This window comes from Cryptosporidium ubiquitum (genome assembly GCF_001865345.1).
Source record: "Cryptosporidium ubiquitum isolate 39726 chromosome Unknown contig_3, whole genome shotgun sequence".
NCBI classification, from domain to species: Eukaryota; Apicomplexa; class Conoidasida; order Eucoccidiorida; family Cryptosporidiidae; genus Cryptosporidium; species Cryptosporidium ubiquitum.
Window position 1 is genome coordinate 419,659 of NW_021639817.1, and position 16,722 is coordinate 436,380.

The following is a 16,722-nucleotide window of genomic DNA, read 5'->3' on the forward strand; positions in this document are numbered from 1 at the left end:
AGTAGTAGCAGTAGTAGTAGTAGTTACATCATTATTAGAACTACTAGATATACCTAGGTCATTTTGAGAATTTATATCGGAACTAGCTCTTTTAATATTTCCACCAATTTCTTTATTTTTAATGTCTTTGATCTTTCTTGGTGGATTAAGACTAGCTTCATACGAATACAGACTATTTAATAAAATATCATCACTTTTTTTGGAACTACAATCTCCTTTATCGAAATCGCAATTTTCATTGTTACAGTCTTCATCACAATATCCATCACCAACCCAAGAATTTAGGCAAAATTTATAGATGAGAGGTTGATTGTTATAGTCAACTTTTGAAACTGAACAAACGTTTGCGCAGTCTCCTCCATCATAATTACAATCTTTGTTATTACAGCCGTTGTCGCATATTCCATTCCCTATCATCCATGTACGGCAGTTACCCGAACAAGTTTTACAGTCACCCTTGTCAAAGAAACACTCTTCGGTATCACAATTTGGATCACATTGACCATCTCCAAGCCACATATTAATACAGCGAGAATTACATCTGTGCAGACAATCACCTTTATCCATATTACATTCGATTTTATTACATTCTGTGTCACATATATTATTACCAAGTAATTCTTTATTGCAATCACATTTAGAGTAATTAAAATCAATATTAGTTGTGTTTACACCATTTTTTTCAAAATTTAGCACTATTTCTTTGTTTAGCTCAAATTTATGATCTTTACAGTCCCCATTGTCCCAATCGCACTTTGAGTTAAAACAATCAATATCACACTGGCCATCTCCAAGCCAAGTTGGGCGACATTCAGGGGCACACCATCCAACGCAATCACCACCGTCATTACCACATTCATCAGAAAAACATTCTTTATCGCACCACCCATCACTTATCCAGGATTCTTCGCAACTCAACGGGCAATTTGGAAACTTCTGTCTCAATTTATCGAGAACAGTAATGTTATTTCTATTGTTAAACACTTGGTTGCTCATTTTAATCGGAACAACGTTTATTAAGTTACTTCTTATAGGAATAACATTCAACTTCTCACTAGAGTCATCGGATTGTAAAGAGACTCCGATTCCTAAAACAACTATTAAATATGATAGTAGGAGAATTCCCTTCATTGTGTATAATGAAATACTACTGGTAATAAACATATAGATATTCTATGTTCATTCTAGAAAAATTCTGTTCAAACAAATTTCAGGTTTTTTTATTTTCAAATGCTAAATTCTTAAAATTTTATAACATGCAACATGTATTCAGCAAACTACCGATGTTTGCATGCAAGGAGTTAAAGTAAAATATTTAATTAGATTTACAATATTTTGTTTATTTTAGACAAATTGTTTAACTGATGGAGGTTGAGTTTTCCTGTCTTAATTAAAAATTCGCTAGTTATTCGGTCCCAAAGTATCTGTCAGCAAAACAACCTAATCCTGGGACAACAAACCCATCAGAATTAACATCACGGTCAATTTCAGTTGTAATAAGAGTTGCCTCTGGAAAATCCCTACATATTCTATGTATTGCATTATGCGCAACAATAAGACTAAGGACAATAATATTGCGCTGTAAAACTCCTTTTGACAATAAATATTTTATTGCGGAAAATACACCAAATCCATTCCCAAGTATGGGGTCCAGAATAAATACATTCCTTGAGGCAATATCATCCGGTAGTTTACAATAAATAATTTTAGGTTTGTCAAATTGTGCATCGAGTTCTGTTTTTGGATTTTGGAACTCCAGCAGGATTTTCCCTATGGGAATATCTTTACAAACAGCAGACAAACCAATCTCCATGCTCTCACCTCCTCTAACAATTGATACTGCACAGAGTTTATCTTTGTAATTACATTGCACGCCATCGTACAATTCTCCAATAGGTGTCTCAATTGTTTGGCCAGTAAATGACAAGTGACCAAGAGCATTTTCTACAACCAGTCTAATTAATCTATCTGACCAAAACACAAAATCTACTGCTGATGTATTCTTATTTCTTATAATGGAATGCATTTGGCGTATTTGACAATTAGAAGGAATAATGTGCAAATTAGAATAAATTTTCCTTAGATCATCCATTTTTAGTTTGTTTCTAAGGTGTTGTACAACAAGGTCAACTGCAACTTCATTTGGGTAGTGTGGAATGACGATATCTGCATATCTTCTAGTTGGATAAATATATTCGTCATATGAAGGTTTGACCATCTTTTCGTATTGATTGAGAATATCATCGATTTGTCTACCTCTTTCAACAGTATCTCTTCTTATTCTGCGTATGAGGCGAATATCGTCGTCCGTGTCAACAAAAATTGACATATTTATGAGGTGTCTGATCTTTGGATGAAAAAGAATAAATATTCCTTCGACAATAATAATAGATGCTGGCGAGACTTGCCTTCCAGTTGTTAATCTTTTGTGTTGTTTAAAACAGTAGTTGGGAATATGCACTCCCTCCCCGTTTTTCAAACTTCGCAAAACATTGTATAAAAGTTCAAAGTCTACAGAATTTGGGTGGTCAAAGTTATAATCTGCAATAGTCTGTCCTTCTTCTAAAACTGGATTTTTATAAAAACTATCGGTTTCGATTACTGCAACTCTCTTGTCTCCCAACTCCGAAAAAATTCGGGTACATACACTTGTTTTACCACTTGCACTTCCTCCTGCTACTGCAATAACAAAAACATTTGAATCACCGCTAGGTGTTTCGGCTTGATCACTATAATATATGTCTTTTGAAATCATTCTCTCAAGACTAATGTCGGACATTATTAAAATTTATAAATAAAAAATAACAATAAAGTAATTTTTTTTTTATAAAAATATTTTTAGCTATTAATAGGATCCAAATAATAATAATTACTATTAACTTAATAAATTTTTTTAAATAATTTAACGTTCAAATATTTATTTGGTGACAAATATTTGATATGAAAAATATCGGCGGTAATAGTTATTAAAATAAAAATGAAACTTTTTTAATAGTTTTTTTCTTAATTTGGTATTAAGCACGAAATGATCCCAATAATCGATTCATTGATCAAATTTTATTCGTTATAATAATAAAAAACCGAATATATTTTTTTCTTATTTCATTATTTTTTTAGCGCGATCACGAATTTTTTGTGGAATAGTTGGTGAGGATTATAGAATACGTAATAACAATAATAATAAGTATTCTTAAATGATTGACGACCAACTTATAATATATACGCTTGTAATATCTCCTGTTGTTGGTTGGCTTACTTCAACGAAAAGGGCTTGGAACAAAAAGAACCAGGTAAATGGAGTTATTCTTGCACTAATTGTGTTGGTTATTGCATGTGTATTGCAGAATGTGAGAGTTTCACAGAATTACTACCAAGTTCTGGGTATATCTAGCAATGCATCAAGATCTGAGGTTACTGGTGCATACAGAAAATTAGCACTCAAATTCCACCCAGATAAAAACTCGGATCCAAACGCACGAGAGATATATTCTAAAATTAGAAATGCAAACGAGATATTGTCAAATGATTTAAGCAGGAACTGGTACCGTAGATTCGGAACCGTCGAAAACAATTTAAATTCATACAAGGTCTCTGAGGATGAAGAATTCATTGATTATCCCTTACATCTAACATTAGTACCTTTCATTACTGCTGTAATTCCGATTTGCTTGTCATTATTGATGTGGAATGATCAAGAAAATTTAAGAATAATAATTCTTTGCTTTATAGTTTGGACTTTGTCATGTGGAATTTTACTTAGGTTTGATAAAAATGAAAGGGACTTTTTGACATTTATCCCAATTTTTAGAAATTTTCTCCCGTTCGAGAAAATTAGAGTGTTAGAGGGGTTATATATAACGGTCATGAATTCTTTACAGCTTATCCTCCCATTTTTCACAAAAAGACTCTACAAAAATGAATTGGCAGAATTTTACCAGTCTTTGTTGAGGAAGAAGTTGCGATTAGTAATTTATATAGAGGATTTCTATTGTGGTTTGAAGTCGGAAAGTAATAAAATAAACGAGGGAAACAACATTTCAACGTACAATTTTAGCATTGTTACTCCAGATTTTCAGTCAGATGCATTAAAGGCAGAGGTAATTAAGCACATGGAACAAACTAGTTTGGAGTTCAATCAATTGTTAATTGAGGAACCGTATTTAAATGAAACATGGGACAGTTCTTTTCAAAATGTTTATCATTTACTAGAGGATAATCTTGATCTCGAAGAAAAGTCAGGGTTTTCAATAGGGACTGTTATTTTTATTCTATTTTGGGTATATAAGATTTATTCAGCTCTTGCCTAACTTCTTTTGAAAATCTTGAATGTAAATTTTTCCGCTTGTTTCTATCCCTATATCAGCCAATGAATGAGAATCGCTATATCCCTCAATTTTAATTTTAGTTTTACTGTTAACAAATATAAATTCTAATGATTCGTTTTCCTTTATTTTATAAATCTTCGAAATTAAAACTTTAACATCAGATATAGCCATGTTTTTGTTTATTTTTATCCTTTTTGGAGTACAATTTAAGCAAGATTTGAAGTAAGGAATGAAACAAATATCCAGGTATTTTTCGTCTTTCTGTGAATTATCAGAGTTCGGTGTTGGATCTTGGTGAATAATTATGTCGTTTTTTATGACGAATTCACAAAGAATATCCCCATTGGGGTCAACTTCCTTTAAAAGATCATTTTTTCCTACTGTATATTGAGAAATATAATAGCGTTGATACGAAATAATGTCTTGCTTGTTAATTATGCTTTTATTAAAGGTTTTTAAATTCGGTAATATAGAAATCACTATACTTCTCATATCAATTTTACTGTTATCCATAATTTTGTTATTTCTTACGGATATATGTTCCAAGTTCGGGAAGACTTTTCTTAAATAAACGATTGTGCCAAGCTCAACAATCCCACAATTGTCTAAGTTTAATTCTAAAATATTCGGAAATTCAATATTAATATTTGTATTGATTTTTGATATTGGCAATTTAGAAAATTGATTATTAGAAATGTTTAAGCTACTTAAACCTGATAAGTGAATTAAGAGATTTTTTATGACTTCCCAATCAGATAACGAATTTAGACTCAAATCTAATTTTTGTATTGTCGTATTAGAGTAATTTATTGAAATAAAGGAATAATTATTTGATGAAAGATTGATATAGTTTACGTTAGGTAATGCTGAATCCTTTTTAAATAACAACATTAACTGTTCAAACTCAACGAAAGTTTTACTCATGCTCAGAACTTTGATATTATCAAATTGAAAATGATTAAAATAAGATATCTTTTTGAATCGATTCCCATTTAGTGTTAAACACTCAAGTTTTGGTAAATGTGACAGTATACAAAATAAAGAATTCCAATCTGTTAATAAATTATTGTTTAAACAGAGTGAAGTGATATTATTGTAGTATAAAGACAATTCTTTTGGTGGTTCTAAACAGTTGATAAGCTCTTTACAACCACAAGAAAAAACCTTCATTTTTTCTAAAGATAAAGTAGATATTTTTTTGCAATATTCTTGCGCCTTCTTCAAACCTACAAAATATTCAACTTCTTCGTCACATAAGTAACGATCTCTAATAGCCTCTTGAAAAGAAATCCCCGGAGATAGTTCATTTATTTTTAAAAATTCAAATTTCTTGTCAACAGTATTTCTGTTAATAAAACATGAAGATGCATTTTCTACATCTTTTACTAAATTGTAATTCGAATCTGAATCCCATCTGACTTCAAAAAGTTCCTCGCCCCTCTCATTAACCTTAATTGAGCAAACAGTCCCAATTCTTTCATCTTCTAGATGAGATACTCTATTACCTAATTGAATTTTCATGACCTAAAGTTTTGTTGTTCAAAATGTGCGCGCGAGCAGCTCAACAAAAACGATTTTAAAGTACAGAACAGATTTGTGAATCAGACAAGAAATTCGACTAAATCAAATTAACCATTTAAATAATAGATTAATAATGGTCTCATTTTAAGTCTATAAGTCTACTAATATCATAATGGAATATTAGGAACACTAAATAAGATAAGTAAATGTAGCTATTCAAGTATCGCTCTTCAATTTAGACACCTTAACGATCTGATTAGTCGAACATTCTCCATGCTGCGATTTTGTTATCATTGCTCCTATATCTTATCAAAAAAAGAAGAAAAGGTAGCAAACTGGTTCCAATAACAATTGGTATAAAATATTGTTATTAGGTATCTACTCTCATTCTCTTTACATCATTATCGGCGAAAATGATTGAATTCTCCTTCATTTCACTCCATCCGGAGTTTAAATGTTCATTAGCAGTGTCTAAAACGTTAATTTCACCTTCAATATTTACCGATTTATCCTCAATGATTTCTGTCTGAATATTTACTTCGATATTAACCGCATTTTCTTCAGATGAGGATATTTGGTTAGAATCGCTACTCTTAGCAACCGATATTTCGATAGTAGCATTCGCTTTAGGATCTAACTCGGGTGAATCAGTTACATTTGTAGGTAAAGTAGAATCTCCACTTGTCGTCTGTTCGGCAGTTTTAGATAATTCATTGATGCTTGCGTTTAGCTTTCTTTTTGCACCTCTCAAGCCTACTTTACCTTTGCTTTGAGCAATTGATTGTGCATGTAGATTTATAAAACGCTCTTCAAGTCCGCACATAGCCGCTATTTGCCAAAGCTGCTTTGTCGTAGCATTCCGAATATCTGCTATTTTGCTTGCCTCGACTCTTTTTTCGGGGTGATTCCTCAGGTAGGCAGACAACTCACTTTTCAACAATGCCCTTCCTTGATCACCTAACCTATATTTTCTTGTGTGGCTGATTTTAAAAACATCATTCGGCTCACCTGGAATGCATTGTTCTGTGTTGCTACTTATTATTCTTTGCGAAATGCCACTTGTAAGATTATTCATAGAAATATGCTCTAATTGAACGTTGCTTAAACCGTAATCTGGCACTCCAACATTTCCAAGCAATTTTGTCGAATCCCCACAAACAATACTAGCACTTTTGTCAAAACCACTATTTGCATTTAAATAATTTTTCACTCTTTCATGCGCATCTGCTAGGCTAGCGATATTATTAAAATAGGAATTTAATAATGAATTAAGCTTATCATTTTCCTCTGTTATGTTTGTGGTCTCTTTTTTAAGTGGAAACACGGGTTTTTTAATTTTATTAATATTACAATTATCAACCCCACTAACCAAGGGATTCTGATAAATTGAACCTGGGCAGGGGCTAATTATTGGGGATATTCTTGGTATTATATTTGGATTAATAATTGAGGGCTGAGATCCGATTGATGAAAGTAACGGTGATTGTAACAATGGATTGATTATTGATTGTTGAGAATCCAACTTCATAGGATTAATATCCGGTTGATTTTCCTCTTTAGACAACAAATTGCTCTGGGTACACAGAACTGATTCTATTCCAGAAAAATTGGTTATTGGTATTCCAGCTACTGGAATAACATTTTGTGGAATTATCGGGTTGTTCAAGTTGTAGCCCCTTGGCATTGTATTGTAACAATCCGGTAGGGCTGCTTGAACTGCACCCAACACATTATTCACTTGACATAACTGGCTCGGTAGTATTAAAGGAAAACTAGAGTTCAATTCATTAACTCCTATATTCATATTTAGTCCAAATCCAAGGTTTAAGCCAACCCCAAGATTCTGACCCAAAGACGCAGCAATTACCTGGTTGGTATTTTGGCCAGCATTTAATAACAACGATTCAATATAATTATTTGTTAGACTCTTCCCTTCTAGTATAGGCGATACACATGCTGTCGATGAGTTAGTTCCTGCTCTTTCGAAGGATTGTTCAATCAATGTGCTCGCCCCAGGATCAGTCCTTTCGTTAGCATTCATCTCACTCAGTTGATTCATTTTTTCGTTCTAATGTAGATAGACGGCCAATTGAGTTGGCATTCAGTTATTACGGAATTATATATTTAACAATTTGAATAAAATTGAAAGAATATTGAATACTTAGCAGTAAGAACTTTTTTTTTTAGTAAATTTACTTGTACCGTTAGAGTAGGAGACTAAGATTTCCTTCTTTTATAGTCAATTAGCTTCATTTAATATGCCAAAAATATACTTTTCGTTTCGTTTCTTGCAATATCAGCAGTACATTAAATTAACCCCACGTTTAATTACGAGACATACATGCTTTTTTTTGCAAGTATTTTCAAGTGGATTACATTTTAGTCTCCCGTCTCTGTCTCCAATCTTTTATTTCAAATTTCGTTATTTGCGAAAATACGAAGATTTTGTGAAAAAGCAGTTTTTATTTCAGCTACGAATTTGATGACATGTTATTGAAAATATTCATTTTTTATCTAGTCAATGCATTTGAAATGTTTTTATCCCCTTCTCGTAATACTTTTTTTTATGTTAGAATTGTCTGTTGATTAAGGATTTTTAGCAATTAGATCGTTTCTCATCTTTCAAAATTGTGTTGGATATTGTTTTTGATCGATACTCAATTATTCCAAGCCTCTTCTTTTTTCTTTATAATTTTTCTTGTGGCGCAAGTAGTGTTTAATGTGATGTGTGGATGCTAGAGTTAAATATAAAATGTATTTATAAAAAAATGGAACAAAAATTGTTGATGAAAAATGGGAATATATATATCCGATGATGAACTCGAATCCAATTATAATGTTTTACCTAATTGTAAATTCAGTTTGTGCTATCTCAGTTTAGCTCTTAGTTCACATAAATTCATTGAGAGAGGAGGCGAATTTGAATCAAAAAGTTTTGAGTTTTTCATCAATTTAAGTAAAAAAAATTTATTAACAAATAAGGAAGTGCAAATAGGAAATATTTCAATATTACCTTTGAATTACTGTTCACCATTCGAAAGAAATTATTGTACTATTTATTTCAACTTTTTTTCAATAGATGAGCTAACAAAATTTCTAGAGAAGAACAAAATAATCGCAACCCTAAACTTTAGCTTCGGCGTTGATAGTTTTGAGGTAATATATAATGAAGTAATCAATTATTTTATTAAACCAGTTACAAGTATTGAAAAAAGGTTAATTTTATCAAACAAAAATAACGATTTTAAAGTCAATTTTAAAATAAATGTTGAATGGTATGCAATCATTCCTAAGAAAACTACCAAAAATATCATTAAAAATTTTGAAAAAATTGAAAAAGATACCTCGATAACTTCAAGCTGTTCTCATATTCAAAATAAAACTTTTAACATTTCTATTAGTAAACATATTAATATCTATTTAAAATATGAACAAACAATTTGCAATGACCCAATTATAACACAAAAAATAATAGATTTGCATCCTAAATTGGAAAATTTAAGCAATCAAGTAATTTACAAACCATCAGATATTAAAAGTGATTTTTATGCAACTAATATCCGGCCTTTAAACAAAATGGGTAATTGGATTATACATATTAAGGATGTTTTGCTGTCTGAAAAGGGGTTTATTTTTCTTCATGATATGTTTCCAATATATAGACAATCAAAAAGTTTTAAGATTGTTATTCAACATTGTATAAAAAACGAAGATGGCAAAGTTTTAACACAAATTAGAAGGCACTGGACTATCATGAATTTTTTCAAACGAAAAAGTAATTATACAATGAATTATAGAATTCCGAACAAGACCTACTACATTGCAAAGGCTAGCGTTTATTCAAGAATACCTGAGACTATTACTGATACGATACAAGAAAAATTTTTTTACATTAGTTGTTCAATCCCTACTTTTGATAAAACAAACGAGGCGAGAGTTGATCAAGGAGACACCATTTTTTGTGGTATATTGAATCCGAATGAGATTTCACTAACCGAAACATCGGTGGTCAAGCTTTATTCAGAACTAAATAAGAAAGACTGCCTAGGATATGCCTTAGTATCTTTTTCGGATATAAAGGAAAAACCTCATATAAAGTTTCATGATAAAGATAATACAATTCTTGAAACGAATAATAGTCTTTCAAAAAAGAAACAAAGTGTGACGAATTATTTGGAAGGAATAAGTATTGTTTATTTATATATATACTGGCATATTCAAGCTCGCTCGAAAAATGAAAATAAAACACCCGAAAGTATTTTAATTGAGTTTTATTCAAGAATTTCAGACTCAAAAACAATACAAGGAGGAATAAACATAATCGGAATAAATAAATGCATTGATGCATTTATTCCATCTAATAGTGAAATATCTCAAAATTTGAAAATTTACACAAGTTCCATTCCTGAAGACCTTATATTATTTAATAACATTCAGGAATTGAAGTATTACTTACAGTTTCCTCATCTCGAAATATTCGAAAACTCTTATAGTGATATTTTTTCGAATAAAAATTTGAAGGTTTTAGAAGATTCCGAATTTATTTACAAGTGCAATGAATTGGGAATAAGAGAATGCATTTCGATCACTTGGAGAGAAATGATGAACTCCTTATTCGCGAATATCTCCATGGAAACTTATGAATTGTGTCTAAAATTATATAAAACTGCGAATATATTTCTTTAAATGAAAAAAGAGCATATTGGGAGACAAAATATTTAACCTAAACTAATCGCAGAGTTGGCTTAAAAATTTAGTCTTCCAAGGTTTGTTTTCTAGCATTTTGATATTGTTGTGTAAATTGGGTTAATTTTTTATTATTGTATCTTTTTTTTCATCGTTATACATAGGATCTCCAGAATCAATGCTAAGTTCCTGTTCACATATAGAACCTTCCTTTCCTAAAACCTATAATTCTGGCTAAAACATGAGAAATATTACTTACCCCAATTATATTGACCCGAACCTCTTTTAACACCTGATTTATTTCCATATGCAGAGCTCTTTGGATTCATACTATGACGATCTAGTCTGGTATCCTTATCATGTTTTGGCTTTGAATGTGTCATCTTTATAGGTCGTTTTTTTAATTATTTTCGTTAATTCAAAAAAATAGCATGCAATCCAATTAGACTTCAGTTGGATAGCGCAAACTGGAAATGGCGCCTAATGCAGTTATTTTTTTCATAATGACGATTTAATATTTTTAAAACCGAACACAAGATTAATAATTTGTGAGAATTCGCGTAAGTCATTAAATGAAATTTTTAAAATAAATTAAATATGTTTATATGGCTGAACACAAAAAGTATTGCATTTATTATGGGACTCTTTAATTGCCATAAAAATGAGGTGAACTCTACTCTTGTGTTTTTTACTTTCTTTATGATGCTTATCAGGGTGGCAAAGTATTATCGCTTTTCTGTAAACTTTCTTTACTAGCTCCATATCTGACATTAGCTTAGAGAATTCAACTGGTTCCCACTGTGCATCTTTCCATAATACTTGCTGAAGAGAACTTAGTAGAACTCGAATATCTTTATATGACCCATCAGGCTTTCTAGACCATCGGCCTATTTCTTCAACTAAATCTTCACAACCAGAGTTTTTAATCTCTTCGTCAGTACTTGACTCTAACGTTTCTGATTCTAATTTTAAAGGCGAAGGAGATGATTCTTCATGACTCACAGATTTTATTTGTTCATTATAATTGATATTAATAAAACTGGAGTTACTCATTAAATTGTCAAATTCGTAAGTATTAGATGTTTGAAATGTATTTTTTCGAACTTCAGTGTTAGATTGATCATTGATATCTTCCGTTTTATTGGTTTCGTGTTGCATACGGTCATTTTCGATTTTTTTATTGCACTTAATATTCGTAGGTTCTAAGTAACAATCAGCGTTGTTAAATGATGAAAAATTGGCAAAAACTAGTATTTTGAGGATTATTTTAGAGTTGTATGGAGTCGCGGTGTCGTGATCAGATACTAAGTCACACCAAATCCATGGATAGATACCATTGTTATCACGAGACTTGTACCTTACTATAAATTCGCAGATGCAGGCTTTTGAATAGCAACAGCAAAACTTATATTTAGGAATTATTTCTTTTATTTGTTTGAGTGAAACGCTTCTATAATTTATTTTTTTTTTGGTTGCAACAAAATTGAATTGTTCTGGCTCATCATATTCCCCAAATAGATTTGCATATTGGATACTATAAAATATATATTCGTCGTAGTTATATTTTTTGATAGAGTCTGCTGAAAATGCACTTATACTTTTTTTAATAAATTCCATTCGCAATTTGAGTCAGCACTAAATTGTTATGTTCATAGTTTGCGATATTATCACAAAGTTATTTCCATCTCAGTACTATTAAAAGTTATTTAATTTGAGTTGTAAATAAATAATTGGAGATGATTATAAGTTCACTTAAACAATCTCTAAACTCTGTATTCTGGAATTAGAAAACCGTATTTAAATAGACGCAGAGACGGCGTAGAAACGGCAAGCATGTAGATCAATGACAACCAAACTACTAAGAATTATCTGAGAAATCGATACAAAGACAGACAAGATATTCGAAATACATCAAAAAATTCAAAGAACCGAATTTACGCGCATAAATATACATTTGAGTTGATAAGTAATACTTAAATATTTACACCTATTGGTTATGAAGACACTAGTATGCATTAGTTTTTTAGTGCCATGGATTTCTAACTGGCCTAGCAATTAATCAAGGTAATTTAGTAACAGCGATTCCTTACTAAGAATTTAGTAACCAATTAGCCTCGAAAGATTGATCTAAGCAGGAGATAACCATTAAACAAAACAAGGTAAAACCCTTCCGTATTCCTTAAATAATATAAAGTTAAAAATCATTATTCTTCATTATCGGTCATTTAAAGTAAAATATTAACAAATAACAAAGAATATTGTCAAATTATCCGTAAATTCTTATGGACTTTCCCATTGTACTCTTCACTGTTAGACTCTTAATGTTGTGCCAATTCTTTTTCAATAGTGAGACTAAGAAATTAATTGCCAAAGTCAAATTCTGCCTAATTTCTTCCTCTGTCATATTAACATTACCAATCGCCACACCAAGACACAGCACTTTTTTTAATTGGAACTTGATACTAGCCTTCAATTCATTCGCCTTCTCATCAATCTTATCGTTTGGAGTGATAACAGTCGGGAATTTACCTGCCTTATTTAGTCCTGGGCCTAATAGACGTGGTATTTGTGGTAGTAATACCTGAGATGCCAAAAATAAATCGTACTTCTTGCACAGTTTCTTAACAACCTTCTTGTTTTTGTTAATCTTCTTCATCTCCTCGATATCCATCACATCAAAGCCCAATTTCTGTGCTTTTTCACAATCAGCAGCATCTCCCATTACACAGACACGGGCATTTGGCCTTGGAACATTTGGTAAACGCACTGTACCAGCGAAACGCTTGTCTCTTTGCGTATCATAATCCTTCAATCCAATTTGCAATTCAACGGTCTCAACAAACTTTCTTGGTTTGGCTTTTGAGCCCTCAAGAATTTCGGCAATTGCACGACGAATAGTTTCACTAGCAATTTTTCCACTCATTGTTGAATAGTATATATTATATATTAATTATAGATTCAATGATATAATTAACTCAAAATCCAATAGAGACGATTTAAAGGATTTTACTTAATTAATTGAAAATTTTACAATTGTTGATCCCTTTCAATCGCAAAAAGACAGAATAATTATTACGTTAGTACTTAATTACACTATTTAATTTATTGGAATACATTTGACTATTAATAATATAATTCAATTAATATATATATATATATATATATATATTTATTTATTTTATTGATACATCTATTTCTTAAACGTGATGTCTCTTGCCGTTCAATATTATTTAATGCCTATACTGCATTTCATTACAGTAAAAATTAAAATTAAAAAATTCTTACGTCTCAATGAAAGTTAGTTGGTTACCGCTATCTTTACAAATATTTTAAGAAAATTGCATGGAGTTTCCACTTAAAATGATTAAAAGTTCATGCAATTAGAAGTGCGTTTAATAATTCCTAATGAGTTATATAAACATTATTGATCATTATAAAGTACTGAACATTATTTCAGAAAATTTTATTTTAAGAAAACATTTCCTCTAATTACTCAATTATGTATACAAGCCATATATCTGAAGAAAAACATTCAAAAAAAAAAGTTGCTCCAAAAAGAGAGGCAACTAAGAAAATGAATATTTTAAATAGGAAATCTGGCGCAGGTATGAAAAAATCCGACTCATTTAAATTCAATGCGAGTAAATACGACGACTTTGGAAGAGTAAGTAAACACCACACTGCTAATTGCCAGAAAAAAAGCGAAGCAAGAGACTTGATAATTGGCGAAGATGAAAAAAAAGATTTAAAGCAAGAGAATATCGCAGGTTCAGAAAAATATAAAGTTGAGAACATTAGTTCTTTGTCAGAGTCAGAGATTATTAAAGAAATGTTTGGAATTGAGAAATTTGAAACATCTAAAAATAAAAACCACTCAAAATCAAGTCTTTCTTGTTCTAACATTAAGTCAAGAAGGAAGTATAGGCAATATATGAATAGACCTGGTGGTTTCAATAGACCCCTTTCTCCTATTCAGTAATTTTATAGGTACTTAGTTCTCATTTCACGTTTGAATAACAATATTACTTGCTTCAATATTTGGATAAATTTTCAAAATAAATTCCGCAATTGTAATATCAAAGTCGCCTTGTACATCTATATGATCGGGTTTCCCATTAGTGCCTTTAACTACTGATGCACCACAAGAAAACTGCTTTGCAAATTTCTTCGCTGCTTCGTTGAGTTGAATATCGAATAGTTCTAGCCCACAAACTACGGTCACATTCTTTCTTCTAGCTCTGCTTTCCACTTTAATCGTAATTATATTCTGTTTGTTCTTTCTTTTCTTGACTAAATTTAAGTCTTCATGTTTTTTTTGAATACCTTCTCGGGTAATTTGAGTTTCATCTGCCTTAAGTGATAAATTTGATTGAGAATCTAATTTATTGGTTTCTAATGTTTCATTGTATTCGGTTGTTTTATTTTTGATACATTGACCATACTCGCAATAATCAGTAGGCAGTCCGCAACTTTTACAGTACTCAACTGTATATATTTCTTTTATAACTTCTCTTTGCTTTATTTCCATTCTTTATTATGGAAGTACAAAGTGAGATTTTTTGACAAATTAATGAGCGGTTAAAAAAAAACTTTCAAATCAGGCAATATTGAAAAAAATATATCTAAAACAAATACCACAGCATTTTGATTAAATTATTAGATTTAACTAATTATCACCTAAATACTGAATATTAGTCTAATAGCCGTTATTTATAAATTTATAAAGGTTCATACACAAATTTATAAGCAGATACAGGCATTTAAAAATTAATAAAAAAAAAAGCGTATAATGGGCATAAAGAAGTTGTATTCAATTCAAATAGAACGAGGATTTATATCTTTATGTTCTTAAAACAATAGTTTTTTGTTATATCTTCAGCGGTCTAATGTGTGTAATGTTATAAAACAACGAGCGCCAATAAAAATGGATTTTATAGGGCAAATAATAATTAGATTATTTTCAAGAAAGAGGAAACTTCCGAACTAAAAGAAAATGAAGCAGTTCGATGCATTTTCAAAGCCAATAGCTGAGTTCCGTATAAAAACGGCATTTGGAGGATATTTGACAATATTGAGCATTATCGCTATGATTGTATTGTTTTATTCTGAATTAAAATATTATTTGAGTATAACAAGAAAGGACGAAGTTACCGTTGATCAATTGTCCTCAAATAAAAATATTAATCTTAAAATGCAGCTGGAATTCCCAAAGCTACCATGCGATATTGTAGGAGTGCGTTTAATTAATCTACAGGAAAATACAGAAATATATTTACCGGATGGAGGAATAGAATACATTGGGATTGGATCAAAAGGAAAGAATATGAATAGTTCCTCTGAATGTGGGCATTGTTATGATGCATCAATAAATGATGGTTTTGGTTCAGTTAAATGTTGCAATACATGTAATGATGTTTTCAATGAATATGACAAACGAGGAATTAAGTTACCTCACAAAATAAGTTTCAAACAATGTGATTATGATAGATCAAAAATGATTTCAAATGCACTGTCTTCCAATTTAAATTTAGAAGGATGTAGGATTAAGGTAAATGGGTATATACCCAAGGTTAAGGGTAAAATCGAAATTTCTCACAAAAGATGGATTAAATATAAAGAAATGACAGATCTTGAAATTGCAGAAAGTCATTTATTTAATTTTTCATATAAAATAAATTATTTAGATTTCGGTGAAGAGTTACCTGGAATTCCAAACAAATGGAAAAATCAAGAGCATATTCAAAGCTCGAAGTTTGAAAAGTTGGGATATACACAAGACTTGGTTTTTGATGATGCTTACATTGATTTTGATATGCACTGCATACCTACACAATATAATACTATAAATAATAAATCAATTAATTCGCACCAATTTTCAGTCAGAAGTCAATACAAAAAAGTTGTTGTTTCCTCAGCTAATGGCAGGTTTATTCCCGATACTTCGATACCTGGAATTCATATTAATTACGATTTTACTCCATTTCTAGTGAAGATGACTGAAAGCCGTAGATCGTTTCTATCATTCGTTACAGAATGTTGTGCCATAATTGGAGGAATTTTTGCATTTTCTGGAATGATTGATATATTCTTCTTTAAATTTTTATCTAGTATTAACAAGTATAGACAAAAAAACAATACATCACTGATTCAAAATTACTAATACCATCTGTAGAAGAGATTTTAATAGTTA

The 16,722-nt window shown here is 30.8% G+C and overlaps 12 protein-coding genes across 12 annotated transcripts in view; 4 read left to right on the forward strand and 8 right to left on the reverse strand.

Moving 5' to 3' along the window:
- Positions 1-1,131, reverse strand: part of cubi_03505 (notch receptor protein) — a gene marked incomplete at both ends in the record, with an annotated part of 1,739 nt that extends 608 nt beyond the window's left edge. The window contains one exon of the mRNA XM_029020518.1: positions 1-1,131. This exon is cut by the window's left edge and continues 131 nt beyond it. Coding sequence (XP_028874962.1) covers positions 1-1,131 — 1,131 coding nt within the window.
- A 274-nt stretch (positions 1,132-1,405) lies between these two features.
- Positions 1,406-2,779, reverse strand: cubi_03506 (uridine kinase Uracil phosphoribosyltransferase; the record flags this gene model as incomplete). Its single annotated transcript, XM_029020519.1, has 1 exon — positions 1,406-2,779. The coding sequence occupies one exon, from the start codon at positions 2,777-2,779 to the stop codon at positions 1,406-1,408; it is 1,374 nt and encodes a 457-aa protein (XP_028874963.1).
- Positions 2,780-3,194: 415 nt separating this feature from the next.
- Positions 3,195-4,307, forward strand: cubi_03507 (DnaJ domain-containing protein; the record flags this gene model as incomplete). Its single annotated transcript, XM_029020520.1, has 1 exon — positions 3,195-4,307. One exon carries the CDS (start codon positions 3,195-3,197, stop codon positions 4,305-4,307), a length of 1,113 nt encoding a protein of 370 aa, XP_028874964.1.
- Positions 4,308-4,348: 41 nt separating this feature from the next.
- cubi_03508 (uncharacterized protein) lies at positions 4,349-6,140 on the reverse strand (the record flags this gene model as incomplete). The annotated part of the gene is made up of 3 exons (XM_029020521.1): positions 4,349-4,354; positions 4,419-5,849; positions 6,090-6,140. The coding sequence occupies 3 exons, from the start codon at positions 6,138-6,140 to the stop codon at positions 4,349-4,351; spliced, it is 1,488 nt and encodes a 495-aa protein (XP_028874965.1).
- Positions 6,141-6,216: 76 nt separating this feature from the next.
- Positions 6,217-7,905, reverse strand: cubi_03509 (uncharacterized protein; the record flags this gene model as incomplete). Its single annotated transcript, XM_029020522.1, has 1 exon — positions 6,217-7,905. One exon carries the CDS (start codon positions 7,903-7,905, stop codon positions 6,217-6,219), a length of 1,689 nt encoding a protein of 562 aa, XP_028874966.1.
- Positions 7,906-8,639: 734 nt separating this feature from the next.
- cubi_03510 (uncharacterized protein) lies at positions 8,640-10,532 on the forward strand (the record flags this gene model as incomplete). Its single annotated transcript, XM_029020523.1, has 1 exon — positions 8,640-10,532. The coding sequence occupies one exon, from the start codon at positions 8,640-8,642 to the stop codon at positions 10,530-10,532; it is 1,893 nt and encodes a 630-aa protein (XP_028874967.1).
- A 120-nt stretch (positions 10,533-10,652) lies between these two features.
- Positions 10,653-10,915, reverse strand: cubi_03511 (uncharacterized protein; the record flags this gene model as incomplete). Its single annotated transcript, XM_029020524.1, has 2 exons — positions 10,653-10,747; positions 10,792-10,915. The coding sequence occupies 2 exons, from the start codon at positions 10,913-10,915 to the stop codon at positions 10,653-10,655; spliced, it is 219 nt and encodes a 72-aa protein (XP_028874968.1).
- A 208-nt stretch (positions 10,916-11,123) lies between these two features.
- Positions 11,124-12,149, reverse strand: cubi_03512 (uncharacterized protein; the record flags this gene model as incomplete). The annotated part of the gene is made up of 1 exon (XM_029020525.1): positions 11,124-12,149. One exon carries the CDS (start codon positions 12,147-12,149, stop codon positions 11,124-11,126), a length of 1,026 nt encoding a protein of 341 aa, XP_028874969.1.
- A 649-nt stretch (positions 12,150-12,798) lies between these two features.
- Positions 12,799-13,455, reverse strand: cubi_03513 (ribosomal protein L1; the record flags this gene model as incomplete). Its single annotated transcript, XM_029020526.1, has 1 exon — positions 12,799-13,455. The coding sequence occupies one exon, from the start codon at positions 13,453-13,455 to the stop codon at positions 12,799-12,801; it is 657 nt and encodes a 218-aa protein (XP_028874970.1).
- A 576-nt stretch (positions 13,456-14,031) lies between these two features.
- On the forward strand, positions 14,032-14,511 carry cubi_03514 (uncharacterized protein; the record flags this gene model as incomplete). Its single annotated transcript, XM_029020527.1, has 1 exon — positions 14,032-14,511. One exon carries the CDS (start codon positions 14,032-14,034, stop codon positions 14,509-14,511), a length of 480 nt encoding a protein of 159 aa, XP_028874971.1.
- A 24-nt stretch (positions 14,512-14,535) lies between these two features.
- On the reverse strand, positions 14,536-15,060 carry cubi_03515 (uncharacterized protein; the record flags this gene model as incomplete). The annotated part of the gene is made up of 1 exon (XM_029020528.1): positions 14,536-15,060. The coding sequence occupies one exon, from the start codon at positions 15,058-15,060 to the stop codon at positions 14,536-14,538; it is 525 nt and encodes a 174-aa protein (XP_028874972.1).
- A 465-nt stretch (positions 15,061-15,525) lies between these two features.
- cubi_03516 (uncharacterized protein) lies at positions 15,526-16,692 on the forward strand (the record flags this gene model as incomplete). The annotated part of the gene is made up of 1 exon (XM_029020529.1): positions 15,526-16,692. One exon carries the CDS (start codon positions 15,526-15,528, stop codon positions 16,690-16,692), a length of 1,167 nt encoding a protein of 388 aa, XP_028874973.1.
- Positions 16,693-16,722: the final 30 nt, after the last annotated feature.